The 19,755-nt window shown below is 51.0% G+C and overlaps 5 protein-coding genes and 2 pseudogenes across 5 annotated transcripts; 1 reads left to right on the top strand and 6 right to left on the bottom strand.

Moving 5' to 3' along the window:
• Positions 1-13: 13 nt before the first annotated feature.
• Positions 14-3,087, bottom strand: SAPIO_CDS6344 (uncharacterized protein; the record flags this gene model as incomplete). Its single annotated transcript, XM_016788470.1, has 7 exons — positions 14-343; positions 411-784; positions 846-981; positions 1,044-1,061; positions 2,204-2,448; positions 2,503-3,004; positions 3,076-3,087. 7 exons carry the CDS (start codon positions 3,085-3,087, stop codon positions 14-16), a joined length of 1,617 nt encoding a protein of 538 aa, XP_016641904.1.
• A 1,041-nt stretch (positions 3,088-4,128) lies between these two features.
• On the bottom strand, positions 4,129-4,929 carry SAPIO_CDS6343 (annotated as a pseudogene; the record flags this gene model as incomplete).
• Positions 4,930-6,129: 1,200 nt separating this feature from the next.
• Positions 6,130-6,866, bottom strand: SAPIO_CDS6342 (uncharacterized protein; the record flags this gene model as incomplete). The annotated part of the gene is made up of 2 exons (XM_016788469.1): positions 6,130-6,560; positions 6,647-6,866. 2 exons carry the CDS (start codon positions 6,864-6,866, stop codon positions 6,130-6,132), a joined length of 651 nt encoding a protein of 216 aa, XP_016641903.1.
• A 201-nt stretch (positions 6,867-7,067) lies between these two features.
• SAPIO_CDS6341 lies at positions 7,068-7,637 on the bottom strand (annotated as a pseudogene; the record flags this gene model as incomplete).
• A 1,416-nt stretch (positions 7,638-9,053) lies between these two features.
• Positions 9,054-10,809, bottom strand: SAPIO_CDS6340 (putative Glycosyl hydrolases family 35; the record flags this gene model as incomplete). Its single annotated transcript, XM_016788468.1, has 2 exons — positions 9,054-10,438; positions 10,500-10,809. The coding sequence occupies 2 exons, from the start codon at positions 10,807-10,809 to the stop codon at positions 9,054-9,056; spliced, it is 1,695 nt and encodes a 564-aa protein (XP_016641902.1).
• A 759-nt stretch (positions 10,810-11,568) lies between these two features.
• Positions 11,569-13,657, top strand: SAPIO_CDS6339 (uncharacterized protein; the record flags this gene model as incomplete). Its single annotated transcript, XM_016788467.1, has 9 exons — positions 11,569-11,588; positions 11,653-11,792; positions 11,843-11,911; positions 11,968-12,048; positions 12,111-12,252; positions 12,339-12,420; positions 12,476-12,688; positions 12,754-13,148; positions 13,216-13,657. The coding sequence occupies 9 exons, from the start codon at positions 11,569-11,571 to the stop codon at positions 13,655-13,657; spliced, it is 1,584 nt and encodes a 527-aa protein (XP_016641901.1).
• Positions 13,658-16,738: 3,081 nt separating this feature from the next.
• SAPIO_CDS6338 (uncharacterized protein) lies at positions 16,739-19,403 on the bottom strand (the record flags this gene model as incomplete). Its single annotated transcript, XM_016788466.1, has 9 exons — positions 16,739-16,957; positions 17,079-17,605; positions 17,669-17,721; positions 17,785-17,954; positions 18,064-18,136; positions 18,208-18,311; positions 18,365-18,453; positions 18,528-18,661; positions 19,378-19,403. 9 exons carry the CDS (start codon positions 19,401-19,403, stop codon positions 16,739-16,741), a joined length of 1,395 nt encoding a protein of 464 aa, XP_016641900.1.
• Positions 19,404-19,755: the final 352 nt, after the last annotated feature.

Raw genomic sequence — 19,755 nt, 5'->3', positions numbered from 1 at the left:
ATATCCGGCTGTATTAAGCGTGCTCTGAGCGATGTAGGCCACCGTTCTCGATGCTGACGGGCTCGCTCCTCCTCTGCAGAGGGTAGTATTGCGTGGAATCTGTATCCCCTGCCGACCACGCCGTATTCCTTGTCTTCACTTTCCCGCCGAGGCACCAACGCCTCTTCGGAAAACTACTGCCGGGTCCTTTGAGAACCATCCCTGGGTGGACCGCATTTAGTGCAAATAGCGCGGCAAGCATCGGTAAGGCATCAAGACAAAGTTGATAAGCTTCATGTTGGAGGATAGGGTTGTCAGCTGAAGCACCCTGGCTGAACTCGACGAGTCGGAAAATGATTCGCACCTGCGAGAGAGAAAGTTAGCTTTGGGGAAAAAGGAATTCGACGTGTATCTGGCGATTCTTGTTTTACCATAATCAATGCTAGGACCGCGAATATTGTCCAAACGAGGGGCTGAACCCATGCTGTTGGCCGATCCAGCTTTCCAGCTTTGATGAGATTCGATAATCTGCGTTGGAACTGAATCGAAACCAATATGAAGATTATGACGAAGACGAGCTGGACTGCGATCCCAGCCATATACACCTTCTGGCCCAACCGAGCCTTATCCTTATCATTTTGATCAGCAAGCATTGATCCCCCGGCTGCCTGAACGAGGAACGAGACAACATCCGCAGTGACAAACCCCTTTGCCAGCCACCGCGCGTTAACGTTGAAGACCTTTTGCTCGGGAAGTAGGAAGTAGATGAGACGAGCGACAACCATGTAAGCGAATGCATTGATCCCTAGAAGCGTTAGGTATGAGAACGGCGAAAACATGACCCAAGCAATGACATGTTCACTCACAAAGCGGGGCCAATAAGAACAAAAGCGTGGATATAATGACATAGATCATTTCTTGTTGGTCGTGGGCGCCAAGGGTGCGGAGGACGAAGCAAATGCATAGCCAGAGGGCTCCCATAACGATGACCCAGCATAATCCCTTATTTTCGTATGTATTAGATGCGATAGGAAAAGAAAAGAAAATGTGAAGACTATGCTCACCTTTTTAAGAACCACACTCTGAACGCAGTGAGCCAGGGTCGTGATTCCAAAAGCAACAGAAAAAAAGAGATTCCATTCCCAACTGGGATAGAATCCGTAATTCGCATTACATGCGTCGGGGGGGACAAAGCCATAGTGGTCGGGAACAGCCGTCGTACACTGTGGAGTGGATGATGTCGTCGACGCAGCCGCTATGAGGTCGGACGTTGTTGGTGTGGGGCTCATGGTCTCTATGGCACTGCCAAGTCGTGTCAAAAACGTTGGGAATTGAGCGAGAGGAGATCTACAGGAACTTGATCGATTCAAGGACTGGTCTATTTTGGAAGAACGGCGGTATCGTGTGCTTTATACCTGCGAGGTCGAGATTCAAAGTCGAATGAGAAAGCTTGGAACAACGTCAGTGTATTCTCCGTCAAAAGGGTGTCGTACATCAACCGAAGAAAGCGAAATGAGACACGCTGCCCTTTTTACGCCTCTCCCTCCTAGGTGAGCCCAGCCTTGTTGTCTCCTTTGATAGCAAAAGCGAAGGAGACGAGATTATGGCCAATGGGAAGGTCGACTGCCCTTGCAGATATGAGCTAAATTAAAGTAGACAGCTGCGTCAACTCGGCGCAGCGTCGTGATCGCCAAGATATTGATTCTTAATTCGTCCCCGGATTGGTATCTGATCAAATCTCAACATCAGATTTCCTAACCCTTGTTAGGGCTACACGATCGACAACCATTGCTCAGCAAGGTTAGACACCAAGGCGTCATGTCTGCTGTGGCAGTGTGTCGTTCCAGTCTCACAGGCGCTGGCTGGGCTGTGGTTGGCGGCGATGCTCTGATTGGTCAGAAAGCTCGCTTTCTTCGCTTTGGTCTTCCATGGGTGACGCCCAGAAGCCCCAGATGCATCCAAGCCAAGACCCAACCACGCATCACTTCAAATCATACGTTTCGAAAACAATTCATGCTTAGAACAGGGAGTGGTGGATTCTTTCATTGTCTATTTTAGGCCTGCCTCATCCGACACAAGCTCAGGCTCTGTCCATCTAACCGCTGAAACACGAGTTTCCGGACGATTCAACCTCAAATATGGGCTGCGCCTCCGCAATGTATTATCAACTGTCTTCGTGTCATTTCGCTTTACAAGTATGGACGCGTCCTAGCGGCCATAATACATAACTTTTGTACGATGGCGGGAGGTTAACAGCCAACTTTTCAACCCAGGACAGAGTGGTGGCCCTGGTTGAGGAGTAGACGATGCAATTAGAGCCTAATGCCCAGGTTTCGATGATGTCGTCTAGGACGAAGAAATGCGCCAAGAGGATTTGCGCGGCGTAGTTCCTTGGCCCCGTAAAAGACGCAAACTCTTCATCCGTCATCTTGTTTGTCAACGAGAAGCTGCCTGCAAGCTCGAGGCATGCTGGCCAGGATGGAGTTAGCATGCGCACAAGGGCGAATTGGCTGAGCTACGTACCGTCGGAAACGGAATTACGTGCTACTTGCACAATCCGTTCGAGAGTCGCCAAGTACTTCAGCTCGGCAACGCTCCTACAGAGTGGCGCAACAAGGCGCAGAGAGGCTGATACGTCATCTAAGACGGTCTCGTCGTAGTCTAGGCTCGGGTGACAAGAAATGAGGCGCCGGAAGGACTCAACATAGGACTCCCTATTAAAACTCTTGAATAGGGAGTCTTGGAACGCCTGCGCCATACTCTCAATCACCAAGCAGCCCCTCATCGTGATAAGGAAGTCCATCAGGGCGTCCGGCATGCAAGAAGCCTGGAACATCAGAGTCAGGATCGCTCCATATCTTGCATCCGCATCGGAACTAGACGAGCAAGGTTTCGACAAGGTCTCATTCAGTGACCTCATAGCAGCCACACGATGGTCGAGGGCCATGGACGAGTAATCGGCGTCGGTTGTCAGCGTTAGATGCTGCGCTGCTAGACCAAGTAGCGCATGGGCGAGAAAGTCATACTGTGAGGAGGTTAGCAAGCCTAACAGCAAAGGCGAGGCTCATGCGACGCGAAGGATTGCTAGGGACACACTTCGTGGACCATCGATGCAAGCGACTGCCAGGTAGATTGCGAGCCGTATGGTACCGGTGGATATGCAGTGAGGAGAAAATGGTGAAAGAAGCGCAAATCTTCTAATCGAAATACAGTAGGCGTCGTACGCAAGGGCATCCCAGGTCGTGGCGAGTCCTCTTTTGGTCGAGGGGGGTACTCGCACTCAACGTCCCTTCGCACGCAGTGCTTGCACCGCGGAAGGTCCTCCGAACACTTGACTCTCCGTCGCTTACAATTGAAGCAACCTCTTGTCGACTTCCGGTGGCCTTTTCCGGGGATTGGTCTCCCCCGTGGTTTAACAAGTGTTGGAGCTGCGTGGCATTCTGTGTGTTCGGGTGATGTCCGGGAGTCGGAGTCCGTAGTCGGAGGTGAGCTCCCGACGGCCGGTTGCTGGCTCGTAGAGGACTCGGAAGCAACAGGGCTGCACATTATTCGAATTCGACAGCGACAAAGAGGCCCTTGTTCGAGGTCGTTACACTTCTAGCGGGAGGCAGGCGATGTTGAGAGTCAGAGAAACTACGCCCATCCCAGCATGGGGCTTGTCCGCGACTCGCAAGAACAGGGATCATTTCCCCTTCAAAATGCGAAATACGATGCTGATCACGTGGTGGTAAGGCAGCAACCAAAACTCGTTTTGGAGGAAAAATCTCAGGTCCCTCATTTCAATCGGGGGTCGAAGAAGGACAACCCATTCCAGCTTTCGACGAGAGGCGAGCTCTGCTGGAAATTGAGAATGCGTTAGATGCTGAAAAAAAAGTGTGAGACACACAACAGTTCAGCAACATCTGGGATATCAAATGAGGTCTTTCTCTTTCAATTCACATGTGTGATGGGATTGGTCACTAGTCACTAGTCATTACTGTATTAATTTTATGCTCGCTTGTTATGATTTAGGTCTTTGTGTCTCGGGGAGCGCTTCTATCAGGCTGTCTGTCACCAGGTCCCTGCATCCCCGGGTCCAAGAGAGCCCCTCTTGAGACCTGAATTTCTCTCTTCACGGTTGAGTCCTCGTCTAGGAAAATCTCGGGTAATTTATAGCCTCTTTTTCACCAGCACCAAGGCGCCTGTCACGCCGCCCGCCAATATTTCCTTCCCAACCTCCACTCCGGCATCGTGCAAGACGCGCTCAACCTCCCTCCTCATGAGCCTCACTATATCACCTTCAGTATTTGCCATGCCGGGGTTAGACTCGCGCCAACGAGTCACCGGGCTCATCGTTCCTAGCATGCTCTCCAGAGTGTCTAGGTCGACTTCGGGCTGTGGAAGAGCGTAGTACTCATCTCGAGGCTCGGACGAAGTATCATCGGTACCCCATTCTTTTCGAGTAAACGAGGCTCGGTTAAATTCGGGTGCGGGTGTAGGTAAGGTCCAGGGAAGCGGTAGGTCAACGTATAGGTCGCGAGCAAGTTTATTTCCAGGCTCCATATAATCATTGAGGCGGCCGTTGACACTATCGATGGCAGCTTGGGCTGCGGTTTGGTTGGGCACAGAGGAGGCGACGGATATAGAGCCGCCTACCCAGAGCGCAACAGTCCCGTGTGGCTTGAGAACGCAAGCAGCTCTCAGCCAGAAAGCCGGCATGTCGAACCAATGTGCGTCGTTGGCGGCAGTAATGAGATTAACAATGTTTTCCTCGATCGGCGGCACAAGAGTAGCCCCGAGATTTTCGGCTGCGTCGACTTCAAAGCGGATGGGCTCCGAAGTGGCAGAGGCGCCGCCCAGTGAGTCAGTGACCTGGCCGTGCTCAGCATTCCATCTGACGCGTCGATGCCGATAGCATGGGCAAAGTGTTTCGACAGGGCGTGAGTAACGATGCTGGGCCGCAGCCGGCATCTAAGACAGTGTCTAGTTGTCCCTCAGTAGATGTGTGATATTCGATGATTTTTTGATACAACTTCGGATGGTAATCACGTCGATGTTGGGCGTAGGTTGAACCTTGATCGCTAGTATATGAACGGAATGTTTTCTCTTGGGACGAGGATGCCAGCGGCGGAGTTTCAGCAGACATCGTGAAAAAGATATAATCCAATAAAATTCACTTTGATATTCCCAGAGAGCCGTCTGTCGCTGGAATGGATGCCTGGAGTTGGAAGGGATCGGGGTTGAAATGGATGGAGATCCGCCAGAGTAATTATACTTGTCTCCTTCGGTAGTTTCAAAGAGGGTCTCTGGATCGTCTCCGGATCCGAGATGGGATGAGCGAGGACGGTGGCCGACAGCCCCAAAGTTAGGAGGGTGGTAAGCGCATAGCGTCGAGATTTGCTTCGAAAAGCCTGTCGAAACAGTTTGACGGAAGCTGGGAGTGATGAACGGTTAGTAGATGGATATATTCTTGAAGACACCGACTAGAAGGATCAGCATTATAAATTATGGGCGATGGTAGGAATTGATGTCGTCTGGAGTGACTGAGAATTGACGTCTTCCGGAGCAATTCCAAAATCTCCCAACTTCGTGAATTATTAAATGGACAATAATATTTTAAAGACTGACATACTAGTGAATAAATTGCCGTTGTATGAATAGTTGATTGAGATAAAACGAAAAGAAGAAGACACCTTTACGCTCATCATGCTACGCCCTCGCCCACCTGCACTGATTACTCCCCTTCATCACCGTCTTACTAGCTGGACTTGGGGGAGCCAGCCATCAAGCGCTGGACCTTCGATGCTCTCTGCTCCACAGAACCTCGCCAAACGGGGGGTCTATCGGCCGCCCACCTACCAAGACTCGAACCTTGAAATCCCCCCAAATCGCGGTGACATCGGTTGTCCAATCAAGCCATGTAAGTGTGGAAGAAATCAACAAAGTCAAACATGCTACGTTTGAAACGTCTCTCAAACATACCACTAGTGCGGTTGACAGTCTGCAAACCAAATGCGTCGCGAATTCATTGTTGTCCATGATGCTCCATGCCAGCGCACCGAGCATATTCACTCCATCCTCGTTGATAGCCTTGAGGACCTCGTTCAAGTAATCCTGGTAATACAAAGTTCGTTCCAAATCGTACACTTGCTGGTCGATGGAGCGATCCATTTAATGGAACTCTGGGAAGCCAAACTCGGTGATCATGATTCCAGTGGGACGAAATGGCTTCCACACGTAGCCGACCTGCTGCCGGACATGCTGAGGCGCAAGGAGAGGATAGGATTCGGAGCTCCTTCCGGTGATCCAACCGTTTGCCTGTGTTGGTCCAAGGTCGACGCACTTGGGATACTGGGGATGTTCCGTGTTGCGCGCACACGCCTCGATCCCCCCGGAGGCCGGAGTTGCGAATTGAACAGTGTATGGATCATATGCCCAAAAATCGCACGTCCCCTTGATCTCCGCTATTTGAGCCTTTGTTAAAGCGGTTAAATTCAATCCCGGAGTGTTCAAGACACTATCCGGATACTGTTTTCCTCGGAAAAGCGGGTTGCCCATGATTCCAACCATGAAGTCCTGGTACCGGTTGGCTGCGTCGATATCTTGAGAGGATTGGGTATGTGGGAGAGCCAAATTGTGGGCAAACTTTAGGCTAACCTTGCCTTTGCCCTTGAGAGTGCCCTTGTACCAGCGGTAGACTTCCCATGCGCCAAGAGGATCGAGGTGTAGGCGTTATAGCTATGTGCAGTGATGCCTTCGCTGCCGAGGTTGGGTTCGTTGAATGTAAACCAGATGGGGATGCGATCCGCATATCGCGCAAGAATGATTCTTGCGTAGTATTCGAAAGCAGCAACATACTCCTCCTGGTTCTCGATGTTAGACTGCATTGGGCTCGTGAAGTGAACCATTGTAACCATCGGCGTGACTCCGTATTGAATGCAGGTATTGATCAGGTCATCATAGTGATCAAGTGCTTGCTGGTTGATAGGGGTACCTGGGTGGTAGAAGGGGACAATTCGAGACCATTCGATGGAGAAGGAGTAGTACGGAATGCCAATTGCGGCCAAGCAGGATCAAGCGGGCAATATCCTGCTTGTACAGGAAGTAGTTCATGGCGTTGGTGAGGTGAGCGACTCGCTCAAGCCAGCCGTGTTGGGAAGCGCGCCGATATAGTCGAGGAAGGCTGGTCCACGGCCTTCGTGTTGCAAAGCGCCTTCAACCTGCCAAGCACTACTTCCAACACCCCAAATGAAGTCTTTTGGAAGCTTGTGTTTTTTTTTTGGCGGGGTGGGCTTGTTGTACAGCTCGGGCGGGAAGACGAGCTCACTGCCCGGCACGGGAGTAGGCGAAGCAGTGGTTGTGAAGGGAAGATCGCTGGAGTAGCTGATATTCTGCCACATCTTGGCGTAAGCGCTCTGGCCGTAGGGGCCATCTTGAGTCGCTGTGGCCCCTCTGTCAAGCGACCAGGTCGTGTAGTTGAGCTCGCGTCCAATGAGTTTGGAAGCACTTTTAAAGGAAGGAGCATAAGTCTTGGGCTTCAGTGGAGAGGGTAAAGGTGTGGCGTAGCGATTCGTCGACGCCGCAGCATACGAGTAAGTTGTTGGGGTGGTGTTGGGGCGCGCTGCATCTCCGGCAGAGATGAGCCCAAGGAGTAAGGCAGCAGGGTGGGAGAGCTTCATAGCGAAGAGTGTTGAAGATAATCAGTGAACCTTGATAATCTTTAGTCCGATGAGGAATGCTTCTTTGCTGCATCACGGTGATATTTTCGTACATACATATATACTTTCAGACATGCTCGTGCGGGTCTGTCCATCATCGCCACCTATAGGATCGCAGCTGTCACTTTTCATAGCTACCGAGTCCTCCGCGTATAGTTTCTCTGCATCTGGTGTGCGATATTCCACCTGGCTTTCCCAGGTTGCACTTAATTCGTTAAGTTTCCCTTCTCCTAGCAGACACCACCGAACACGGTGAACCTGGGAAGGCAGCCAGGTCGATTCTAACTAGCGTTGTCCTAAATGGCCGATTCATAGTATGATCGAAGCACAAGCGTGGGATTTCATCTGATGTCGGGTTGCATTGAGAGTGAAGAGTCACGGGGGAACACGGTCAATGCAAGTGCTTTACCCCAGGTTTTCGCCGCGGAGCCCCGCGTAACCTTAGCTCCGCCGTATTTTGGCCGTCGGAGACTCGGGGGTAAATATGACTTAGAGGGTGGTGCGGCTTAGCGTGGCCTCTGTCGGCTCGGTACGATACAGATAATCAAAATATCTCCCTATTTTCTGGTTGAATAAAGACTGTCCAGGTCCTCACGAGCAACCATCCAGGCGTGGCTCTATAAGCGTATGGCGACGCTGTGATCCCTGTACACATGCATTCGGTCCTTTGGGCTCAATAGTTCTTCGATTAAGTTGCGTCCTACCTCGGTACATCGGCTCTGAAGCTCAATCTGTAGTATTTCGGCGAGCCTCGGACTAACTTATCAAGCCTACATCTTAGATATGCTTAACGCAGTTAGAGTCTGAAGTGGGGGAGATGGGGATTAGTTTATGGCTCTGAGAACAAGGCCGGTTGGGGTATTTCCTGCTCTATCACTTCGTAGCAAGCCGACCTGAACACCAATGAGATATCTCTCGATCCAGCAATGACGTTAACTGACCGTTACTTTCCAAGAGAGTGAGTGGAGTCGTGACTCGTAACAGTGACAGCCTGCATAGATCGACGGGAGATCGAAGATGGGTGGTGATACGTCGGGATAAGAGCTCCACTTGTTAAAATGGAATTGGAGAAGGCAATTTGGCTCTTCCCAGCCAGTCACGGGGAGCTCAAATTAACGTCGCGATGCCGTCCTACCCTTCAGGAGTGGCAAGTTCCTGTGATTCCCTCGCCAGGCCTGACGCAGATTCCTACATACATGCCTAAGATCTTCTACGCGCAAGTGTAGTATCCTCGAAATATTTTTATTATTCCTGTTCCCTCATCTCTTGAAGCTCAATCTGTAAATGTCCCTAGGCCCGATACCAACTAATCTCCTACAAATTCTTAGTGCTATCATGGTGGAAACAGTGACGTACTTCTGATTTGCTTTACCCACGTTAAGTATCTTCCGTCAAGTGATAAACCTCCAGCTCAGCAATCATGGTTTTGGCTGGAATGGTAACAGCAACAGGGAAGCCACCATAATCGGGGTCCTCATTTGGCATCATGGCAAAGAGGCCCGACCGCGTCTCGTCTCCATTTAAGTATCTCCCCGTGCGGAGCTTCCCGGCTGCGGAATCCACAACGAACTTCTCCTCAAATCTCAGAATGCCCGTGTATGTGGCGTTTGGGTTGAGTGACCGCGCTACCACCTGGAAGCCCCATCCAATAAGCAAGAAAACGCCACCTCCACGGTGGATAACCATGCCTGACCCAGGCCCGGGCCTCCCGAAGACAAAGCAGCGCCCAATGGTCAGCTCGTAGTCTCCCAGTCGACACACAACAGGGCTGCTCGGGTCGCTGCCGTCCTCTGCAATCTCATCGAAGAAGAAACCCACGGAGCTATTTGGTCTCCGCTGTGCGTCCAGGACGATGGCTGAGACGGATTCAAGGAGCCCGAAGTGTCTGGTGTAGGGATTACTTTCGGGAGCGACAGTGTCGAGGCCGAAAGGCGATGCGCCGAGGGCAGCATGCGAGCCTAGAGCATGCCAGATGCGGCGTGCACCGTAGGCATCGCGGCGCTGCTCGGGTATGAACAGAGGCTGCTGGCGGTGGCGGTACTTTGTGCAGATGGAGGAATAATCATTGAGATAGATATCAGGGGAGATGAAGTCTAGCGTTGGGGCGAATTTCTGCCAGATGTCGAGGGCGCAGCTTGTGGCACCACCAGAAGGGTAGTTCCCGGGGTCGCCTCCGCCACTGGCAACGTTGGGGAAGTCGTTGTCGGCATCATTACCGGATGAGTTGAGCCAAACGTTTGTGAAAAGCGGAAGGGCATATGCCTCTCTGCCCGCAGCAGCAACTTTCTCGACGAACCGGGAGTAGTGATACGCCATAAAGATCTCATCCGTCTTGGGGCCTTTACCAAAGACATCCTCCCAGCTGGCATTGCCGGAATCGGCGGTGCGAGCAGAAAAGTGAGCGAGGTTCTCCTTCAGGTCGTCATGCAAATTGTCGTATTCACTAGACAGGTACTCAATCAAATCATCGGGAACGGGCTCGGAGAACCTTTGAGTCGCGGCAGCTGAGGCGTCTCGAGAATCACCGATCAAGCCGGGCTCGTTCTCGACTTGAACCATCAACACGGTTGAGTGGGCTTCGTCGATTTCTCGAACGTGGGACATTAGCTTCTTGAAGGCCTTTGCGTCTGCTGTCACGGCCTCGGAGGAGAAAAGCGAGAGCACTTCGCTGGTCCTCAGGGTGTTCTCTTTCGTCCTCAGCTTGGCTCTTGGGAATCTCTTCACGTCGGTTTTAACCCAAGGGGGAACATATGTAGAGACACCTGCATGGATGGGTCAGTAACCGAGTGGCGGAAGGGCTTGAGGACGCGTCTATAAACGAACCATTTTTATAGGAGCCAAACCACAACAGCACGAGGTGGAGATTGTGTCTGCGAGCGTCGAAGATGACCTTGTCCAACTCCTCGAAATTGTACAACCCTTCGACAGGCTCGATCATCTCCCAGGTGACAGAACCTAGAACCGTATTGACATTGGCATCAACCAGGTTCTGCCAGACTGTGCTCATGTGCTCCGCGCATGTCATGGATGAGTTCTGCAGCTCGGCAGGAAGCATGAGAAAGGGCTTGCCATGGACGACTAGCTGCTTGGAAGTCTCGGTGGCCACAAGGTGAGGGATGGTGATGGCGGACATGTTCAACAAAGAATAATACCTTTTTTTTATTTTATTTTATTTCATTTTTTTTCTTTTTCGCAGACTGAAGGGATATGCCATAAAGGAGCCGAGTAGCAGGGGGTTGCGTCTGCTTCTTGTATCTTTTACAACAGCCGCATTCCAGTCCCGGCTCTTAACTCAAGCCATCCCCCTCCCTCCTCGCTTCCGCCTTAACTGCCCATACCCCACATCTTCCGTCTCGGACTCGAGGTGCAACTCGCAACGTACCCCGCGGGGAATGATCAAGTGAGTGGAGAGTGTTTCTGGATGATTTGATCGGATATTCCAAAGATGGGACCGTTAAGTCGCTCCCGATTGGTAGCCAGGTTCTCGGGCTTTTGGCAGCTTTAGTCAATTTCTTCAGACCAGTGATAGGCCCGCTTAATCAATGACGCTTAAGAGCTTTGTATGTATACGCGGAAACCTTCGCTTTTGATTGGTCGTTATCGTTTCATTCGGGAGCAGGATTTGGATAATTTTGTTAGAGCTGAACCCTGGTCATACGCGGGATTCGTCACCTCTGATTTGGCACCTGCTGTGATGTTTTAGCAGCTTTGCTTACCGAGTGACTGGGGCTGCACCCATGAGATGATCAGAGCCAAACAACCTCGGTGGCACGGGAGGCTACATTAAACAGTCTAGCTTGGTATCGGCAGCACAGCTCTACTGGGAGAATAGGCCGAGACATACTTGCATAGATATATAGATATATAGAGCCGTCGAGACCATCACCTCTTCATGAACATGCTTTTCAAGACGTGTGTTATTCAACCCTACGTTGCTTCTCTAATGCGACCTTACGATGGCCAAGACAAACATTAGGACAACTCAGGACATTGAGGGCCGCTCCATTTCGGAGCACCTCCCTGGTGGGCTATTACGCCTGGAAGTTCCCCACGTTATATGGTGGAAGCATGCTGGACTCAGGAAGCTGTATTGCATGATGCCCATACTTTTCCTTGGTATGCCTCAAGATTATACCCACCCCGGATATGCTACTCACTGATGTCAGCTTCGACCACCACCGGCTATGACGGCTCACTACTCAACGGTCTACAGACCATGGAGCCTTGGCAAGAGTGTTAGTATCTCCATCTTGTCATCCCTTGGATATACTTGAGATGCTGATCTTCGTAGACTTTGACCATCCCGACGGTTCAAGACTGGGCTTGTTCACCGCCATCATGAACATTGGTGCGGCGTCGGCCCTTCTCTTCTGTAGGTCGCCCCCTTCAAGAATCATCTATAGCAATATGCGTCCCGGCGCTGATTCAACGTAGCCTCATACATTGCCGACCTTTTCGGCCGCCGTGTTGGCTCTGCCATTGGTCTTCTCATCATCTTCATGGGGACCATCCTTCAGGTTGTTCCCACTGTCAATCAAGCTATGTTCCTTGCTGGTCGGTACTTTGTTGGTCTTGGGTGAGTCTCGCGCTTCCTCTCCACAGGTACTGGTACTACAACGACAGGCTTTCTGAGCAAGGCACTGAATATTAACACTGCCTTAGAGCCAACATCTCGCAAGGCTCAGCGCCTCTTCTCATCATGGAGCTGGCATATCCCCAACACCGCGGAAAGGTTACAACCATGGTGAGGCGGCTGTCCACAGAATATGTCCCGCATGACACTAACGACCCGATATTAGTACAACACTCTTTGGTACGTCGGCAGCATCATATCAGCTTGGACCGTCTTTGGAACCATCAAGTACGAGGGCGACGCCGCTTGGAGGGTCCCTGTCGCTCTCCAGGCTCTCATGCCCCTGGTAATGTTTGTTCTCATCTGGCTTCTTCCCGAGAGCCCCCGTTGGCTGTGCTCCAAGGACCGTCTCGAAGAAGCTCTCCAAGTTCTCATCAAAGTAGGTCTTAGGGGTTCTATGACAACCAAATGTTATATAGACCGGCTAACACACATCCTCTACAGTACCATGCCAATGGTGATTCGAACGACCCCTTTGTTCACGCCGAGTTCGCCGAGATCCAGGAAACGATCCGTCTCGAGAAGGAGAGCTCTAAGGAGTCGTGGCTTGTCCTCGTTCAGACGCCCGGAAACCGAAAGCGCATGCTTCTTATTGCCCTTACCGCGTTCTTCTCTCAATGCTCCGGCAACGGCTTGGTCTCATATTATTTGCACGACATCCTAAATTCGGTTGGAATTACGTCTTCGTACAACCAGTCCCTTATCAATGGCGGACTTCAAATTTGGTCGCTCCTTGTAGCTATCGGTTTCTCTGTCTTTCTGGTTGATAAATTTGGTCGAAAGACGCTCTTTATGATTGCCGGCGTCGGCATGCTCGTTAGCTTCAGCGTTTGGACTGGGTATGCCGTCTTTACTTTACCTGCCAGCACCTTTAGATCGATTACTGATGATACTAACTTTCTTCAGTTGCTCTGCCGTCTACGAAAAGACGCAAAACAAGGGCGCAGGTGGTGCCGTCATCGGCATGATCTTCTTGTTCTATGGCGTTGCCGGTTTTGCCTGGCCCGGCCTGACGGTCGCCTACTGCGCTGAGATTCTTCCATACAACATCCGTGCCAAGGGCTTGGCTGTGAATCTGGCAATAGTTTCTTTGGCCGGCGTCTTTAATCAGTACGTGAACCCGGTGGGACTCTCCGACCTCCAGTGGAAATTCTACTTTGTGTACATCGCCATCCTGGTCATCGAGTGTCTTTGTATCTGGTTCCTGTTTATCGAGACCAAGGGTCCTACTCTAGAGGAGATTGCAGAGCTTTTCGATGGCGAGGATGCGTACGTGGCTCATATTAAAGACCACCACAAGGTCGAGGAGAAGACGGCCGAGCACACTGAAAAGGAACTGGCGACCTAATTAGGCGTTAGGCATTTTGGGACGATTGCCTATCTCAAGTCCCGAGAATAGCTAGATAGTAGAGACTGGCCATTAGGAGAGTTCAAACACTTACTTCTTAGGTAATGCGCTAGATAGCATGGCGCTTTAGTCGGTAGTTAGTTATTAACCTTCATCATTGCTTTGGACAATGTTTCCCCATAACTCTATTAATTCACTACGGTAGCAGTAGGTTGCATATCCACGCAAGACCAGAACTACCGTACGAATTCGTGATCGGCCTCGGCACCTCTGGGGACAAGCCCCTTTATGAGCGCCAAGCACCGCCGTGCGTTTGGAAACATTACAGGTGTCTCACGAACCTGCAGACCTGCGTGCGGGGAAAATGCAGGTTCCTGGGGTCAAAGCCCTTAGTTTAGCCTTGGCATAGGCGAACACGGTTAGCATAGAAGATAGAAGAGCCCCTCATTTTTGTCCAGGGGCCTCTTTAGTCTCCCGGCTAATGGGCTCCTAGAGTGCGCTATCATTCCTAAATGCTCTGGCACCCACGCGTGTCCAACTAGTTGGCAACACTGGTCTGAACCCCCCTGAACCCCCCCCCCGCCCGAGTTGCACGCGACCCTACACACCACCATCACATCGTAAGAGTAGTATCCAAGAGGGTCACTTTGATTGGGGCGGATGCAAATGCAGGTCGCCACCGGCCCGGCTTCTCGCCGCAAAGATTCCAATGGGCTGGACTCGGTTCCTTGAGCCCAGCTTCTCCAACCCCAGGAAATCCTCCCGCCCCCGCAAAATGGGGTATTAATTAATGTGCCCAACTCTCTGAAAACGTGGGCATTGTGCATTGCATCGATTAGACCTGGAGACATTTTAGACTGATTGACCTAACATTTTAACGATGCGGCGACATCATCGAAAATCTCGCTATGGCTGTGGCGAATGTAAACGACGGCACCTCAAATGCGACGAGACTCATCCATGTTGCGTGAACTGCAGCACCGTTTCAAGACAATGCTCCTTCCAGCGGCTCAGCGTTAGCATTGCCAGCCTCGGACCAGAAGCCATGAGGACTATCGGGGCCGTTAGGACCACCAGCAGCAGTCGTAGCCCTATTAGTTCTCCTAGCCCTATTAGTTCTCCAACCGAACAATCGCCCATTGCCCCGGGACTGTCGCTGGGACTACAAAATCATAACTACTCCACAATGCACTTGCAGTTTCTTCACTTCTTTGGAAGTAAGGTAGCCGATACTATGCATAGTGCTCTGTGCATGCCCAAGAGCTTATTTCCGTTTCTCATCCAAGAAGCCTTTGGTGCCCCCTACCTCATGGATCAGATCCTCGCTTTCTCCGCCCTTCTACTAAGCCTGGAGTGTCCGGATAAGTCCGATATCTATCGCCAAGAAGCAACAACTCTACAATTACGTGCACTTGCTGCCTTTAACTTAGTTGGAGGAGGGGTAAAGTTTAGCGACTTTCCCACCACCCTATTCTCACAACTTGTCGCCAATTACCAGCTCGTCGAAACCTTTACCCTGCAGGCAAGCCTGGCGGAGTTTGTCGATAGGTTTGCATCCTATCTCAAATTGCACCAGGGTGTCTCACTATTGGCAAATATGCATTGGACGACTATACTGGAACGGATTCAACCTCAATATAATATAGCTTTTGTTGACGTCTTTCGTCCACATAACAACGAGGTGGAAGAGCAAGGTGACTATTACGCCGCATTGCTCAACCTACTTGAAGAGCCGTCCCTTTGCCCTAAGTCTCGGGCTGCGTACAGCCGGTGTATAGAACTGCTCTCCTGGATACATGGCTTCCGCCACGCTTCGCCAATAGAACGGAACCTGGTTGTTCGCGGTTGGTCGGTCCTAATCCCTCCTAAATATGTCGAACTCCTACGACAGTGTCTCCCTGAAGCCCTGGTCATTCTGGCCCATTATATCGCACTTTGGCACGAACTCTCGAGCGCTTGGATTAAGCAGCAAACAATGCAGTTCGTGGTCGGATCGATAGTGGACTATCTAGGTCCTGATTGGGAAACATGGTTGGCTTACCCAATTCAAGTCATGATGTCCTGTGAGGACCAGATGATGTTGCGAGACTTGGGAGGGTCAATTGATCTCGACCTGCTCTTATAAAGCGATCAACCGATTACCTCAGCTTCTGATCATTGATAAAGAGATAGGAAGGAAAATAAAATTGGGTGTCAGGGTAGGTAAAAACCAAAAGCCATACAGCTTCCTGAATGCTATGGCCTCCATCCTATGGTCGTTATAGACCTCTCCCAGTGTTCAAAGGTGGCCTATCGCGCTGTTCAAGTTGTCACGTTAGCTAACGAACTGAGAGACCGGCAGATCCTAATTAAAGGAATAGGAAAACGAGACAGAGGGTTTCCCATGGACCTGGACCCTATTTGCCAGTACCTCTCAGGCAGCTGAGTCGGACTGGAGGGGGTAAAACTGAAACATAGATTTATTTCTCCAACCTCCTTTTTCATTGAAAGATCTATTGATCAGGTTGGAAATTCATGGACATTTTCAATTAAAGTTAACTATTCACCGTCGAAAATATGGCAGAAATCTCGAGGTTGTCACGGGAATTGATCTAATTGTCTGTGAATTCGCTTGTACATAAATTGGTGAAAGCCTCCCTAATACCATTCCTATCCCAACTCATATCAGCCACCGGCGGGTGTTGAGAATACCTAGATCTTGGAAGAGGAAACAAGGGCAGGTTTCTACTGCTTGTACCAACATAAACCTTGTATTCACCCTTCCGAAGCTTCTACTTCTGAGCCTCGGTGTCCCAAGTACTTAGATCTCTCCTGGTTAACTGAAACGATACCTCAGTTGACTTGCCAGGCTTGAGAGTTGGCTTCCGGAATCCACGAAGCTGCCTCAAAGGGCCGCCCGGAATTTGGACGTAAAGCTGTGCGACCTCAGCTCCTGGCATTTTTCCAGCATTCTTGACTGTATCTTTCACAGTAGCTAGCGTGTTCCAGAGGTCCTTCTGTCCTCCTTCCACAGCGTCGCCCATGGGGTAAGTGTAGGTAATTATCCTTAGATCCGGGATTCTCAACTTTCAGCCCGGAGACCTAGAATGTGGTATAACTGAGACCAAAGCCAAACTCGTACCGAGGTGTTATATTCTCTTTATCGAAACGTCTGTAATCGATGTAGACACCTTCATCAAAATTGGACTGGGGGAAGTACTTGTAGACACCATCTGCCGCATCGGGGTTGAGTAAATGGCCGTAGTCAGACTCGTTCTTTGCATCCGTGTAAGGTAGCTTGCTCGACAAGTTCTCGTCACTCTAAAGGAGAGACACGAGGCCGCGCCATTTTCCTGGGCGGGCAGTTGTGCAAGATTCTGGCCGTGACATTGGGGTGGCCGACAAAGCCGTCTACCAACCGAGTTCCTGCATTATGCAATACCGCAATGGCCTTACTACACTGGTCTGCCACTGATCGAATCAGGTTATCCGTGTATTCGACTCGAAGAACCGACTGGTCGTAGCCCTCTCCAGCCCAAGCGTTGCCCATCATAATGCGTGCGTCGGAGGCGGGATCAACAGCTGGTGCAGCACTTGTCAAATCGTGGAAAATGGCAGTACTATCCTTATAGGCTCTTTGATTCAGCGCATCGAGAGGCGAGAGGTATGCGGAGGGCGTTGTGGATCCGGAACCGCCTCCACTGAGAATTGTGCCGTTGATTGCAATTGGGGGGATGGGTGCGTCACCAAGTCCGGCCATACGCAGCAGAATTTCCCTAGTGTCTGTGGCTAGGAGGCCCAAGGCCCACGCATTTCTGCCGCCGGTGCCGACACCAGGAGCACTCTGATCGGGTGCCTTCGCCGAGTATCCGAAGACTGAGAGCATCTTGGGAGTCTTCAGGGGAAGCTTGTTCCTGTTCTTCACAAGGACATGTCCCTCATCGGCACCCTGATATAGGACCGGATTGGCTGCGGGGTCTCAGCCATCAACGAGCTCATGGGGCGCGGTGACATCCAGTGGCATCCCGAAACCAGGCCTCGGGAATCCCTTGTTCTGGCCCGTCTTGTACCACGCCGCCAGAGTTCTAACGGAGACATCCCATCAGCCCTTCGTTTATAACTTTTATCGTCGTATCGGACGTACTTACCTAGCGGCCATGTCCGTAACGCGGGACTCTGGAGCTGTCCCATTGCGAACAGCCTTGGTAAGGTTGCCACCCCATAGATTCGGACCGGGCATGACTATATCCAAACCTGCAAGGGCTGAAGACACACCGGACCCGGGATACTGAGCACCCCAGTCCGACACCACGAAACCCTAGCCACGTTAGCAACCCAATGTTCGCGATAAGAAGACAGCAATACCTTACCTGGAAACCAAATTCTGCCTTCAACAAGCCATTCATGGCTTTACTGTTGGCACATACATAAGAGTTATTTACCTGCTGATAGGAGCACATAACAGAGGCGGTACCGGCCAAGACTGCGTTTTGGAAAGGCCTAATGACAACAACGTTTAGACACGATCCAAGTCCCGCTGTGGAAATGGAGAAGAGCAGGCAGTAACTCACCACATGTATAGTTCGTGCATGGTCTTATCATCGACGTTGGAAGAAACTGCCGTGACGTCACCAACTGGCTGTCGGTGCAGCTCCTGCTCGTTGGCGATAAAGTTCTACCAAGAGGTGTTAACGATAACCACGTCAGTATCTTGTGTGTTCAACTCACCTTAGTACATGCCATGACTCCGCGATTCTGCATTCCGACCACGGTTTCATATACAAGAGCGCCCGAGAGATAGGGATCAACAGAGAAGGCTTGCTCATCAAGTCAGTAAAGGCGTCAAAGCAGTAATTATAGGCCAATGGATTCGACGGGGGAAAATAATCACCTTCCCGGTTCCTCCCGCCGGTAACGACGCGGCCAAGAGCTCCTACAGCAGGACCAAGGGCTACGTTGACTCCCTTCTCCTTGAATTCATTTGCCATGGCGGAACCACGCTCAAGTGCGAGTTTCTTGTTCCAGCTATGCAATAGACGGTTAGTTAGTGAACGTTCTAATAAAAACGGACACAGGTTCAATGAAGCTCCTACGCGGCACCAGCGCGTAAACCACTTGGGAATGAGCTGACAAAATCAGTCTCCCTCACACTATTCCCGGAATCACCCAAACACAATCCCGGAAATCCAGCTCGGTCAATGGCAGAGATAAACCCTCCACAGCCAGTCGTTCGCTCAGCTCCCGTTACGAGGGTGACCTAACGTGTTGTGAGTGTTTGATCCCTTTTCGATGCGAGACAAAATGACGCTACTTTACCTTTTTCCTCGAGAGTTAGACGACTGACAAGTGCTTTGGCATTCTTGTAGGCAGATTTCCAATCGCCGATGCCCTTGCCCTCCGCTGCATCTGATCAGTTCTTGTCTCGTGTCCAGACTCGAAAAGCTCATATTACGTGTGGGCTATACCGGCAGAGACTGTCCGTAGAAATGCATGTCATTCGTAACGACCGAGTCACTTTCCAGGGAAGTAGAAACAGCCGAGAACACGGCAAGTCCGGTGGCAAGCAGGTGAGAAAACGAAGCCATCCTTGGCGGCGATGCAAGATCTGTCCTGGAGGAAAACCAGTGACAAAGCCTATTTCTTTTCTTGAGATGGGAATTTGTTTCCATTATGACTATCTTTTTTTCATAACATATCGCCTCCGCGTTTTAAATTCTCATGTTTTTATTTAGAGAACTCACCCCTCCCCGGGAAATACCTCGGACATTGGGGTTGCAGTAGGAAGTATTAGTGTCGGCCCTCTCGGCCTGGGGGAACTGGTGAAATTAACCCTGTTTCCTCGTATAGCTGCAGTCGTGGTTGGTCAATTGTTAAATCTGTGCGCAATTTTGAGCGAGCCGCGAAGTTAGGACGGCCATCCTCACTAGCAGCAAGATGAAGGAAAGAGGGAGAGAAATGGAATGCAGAAGAAAGGTCGTGGAGCCCGCATAACACGATTGCCGAAGACTGAGTGGGGAATGCACGATTGGGCCGATGCCGCTAATGAGACAACAGCGAGCTACATCGGAGCAGCTGCAGCACACCTAAGCGGGGCCGAGAATTACGGGCATATGACTCTA

The sequence above is a fragment of the Scedosporium apiospermum genome (assembly GCF_000732125.1).
Source record: "Scedosporium apiospermum strain IHEM 14462 chromosome Unknown SEQ_SAPIO_0102, whole genome shotgun sequence".
Lineage (NCBI taxonomy): Eukaryota > Fungi > Ascomycota > Sordariomycetes > Microascales > Microascaceae > Scedosporium > Scedosporium apiospermum.
Note: the sequence above shows the minus strand (reverse complement) of the source record. Positions and strands in the feature narration are given on the sequence as shown.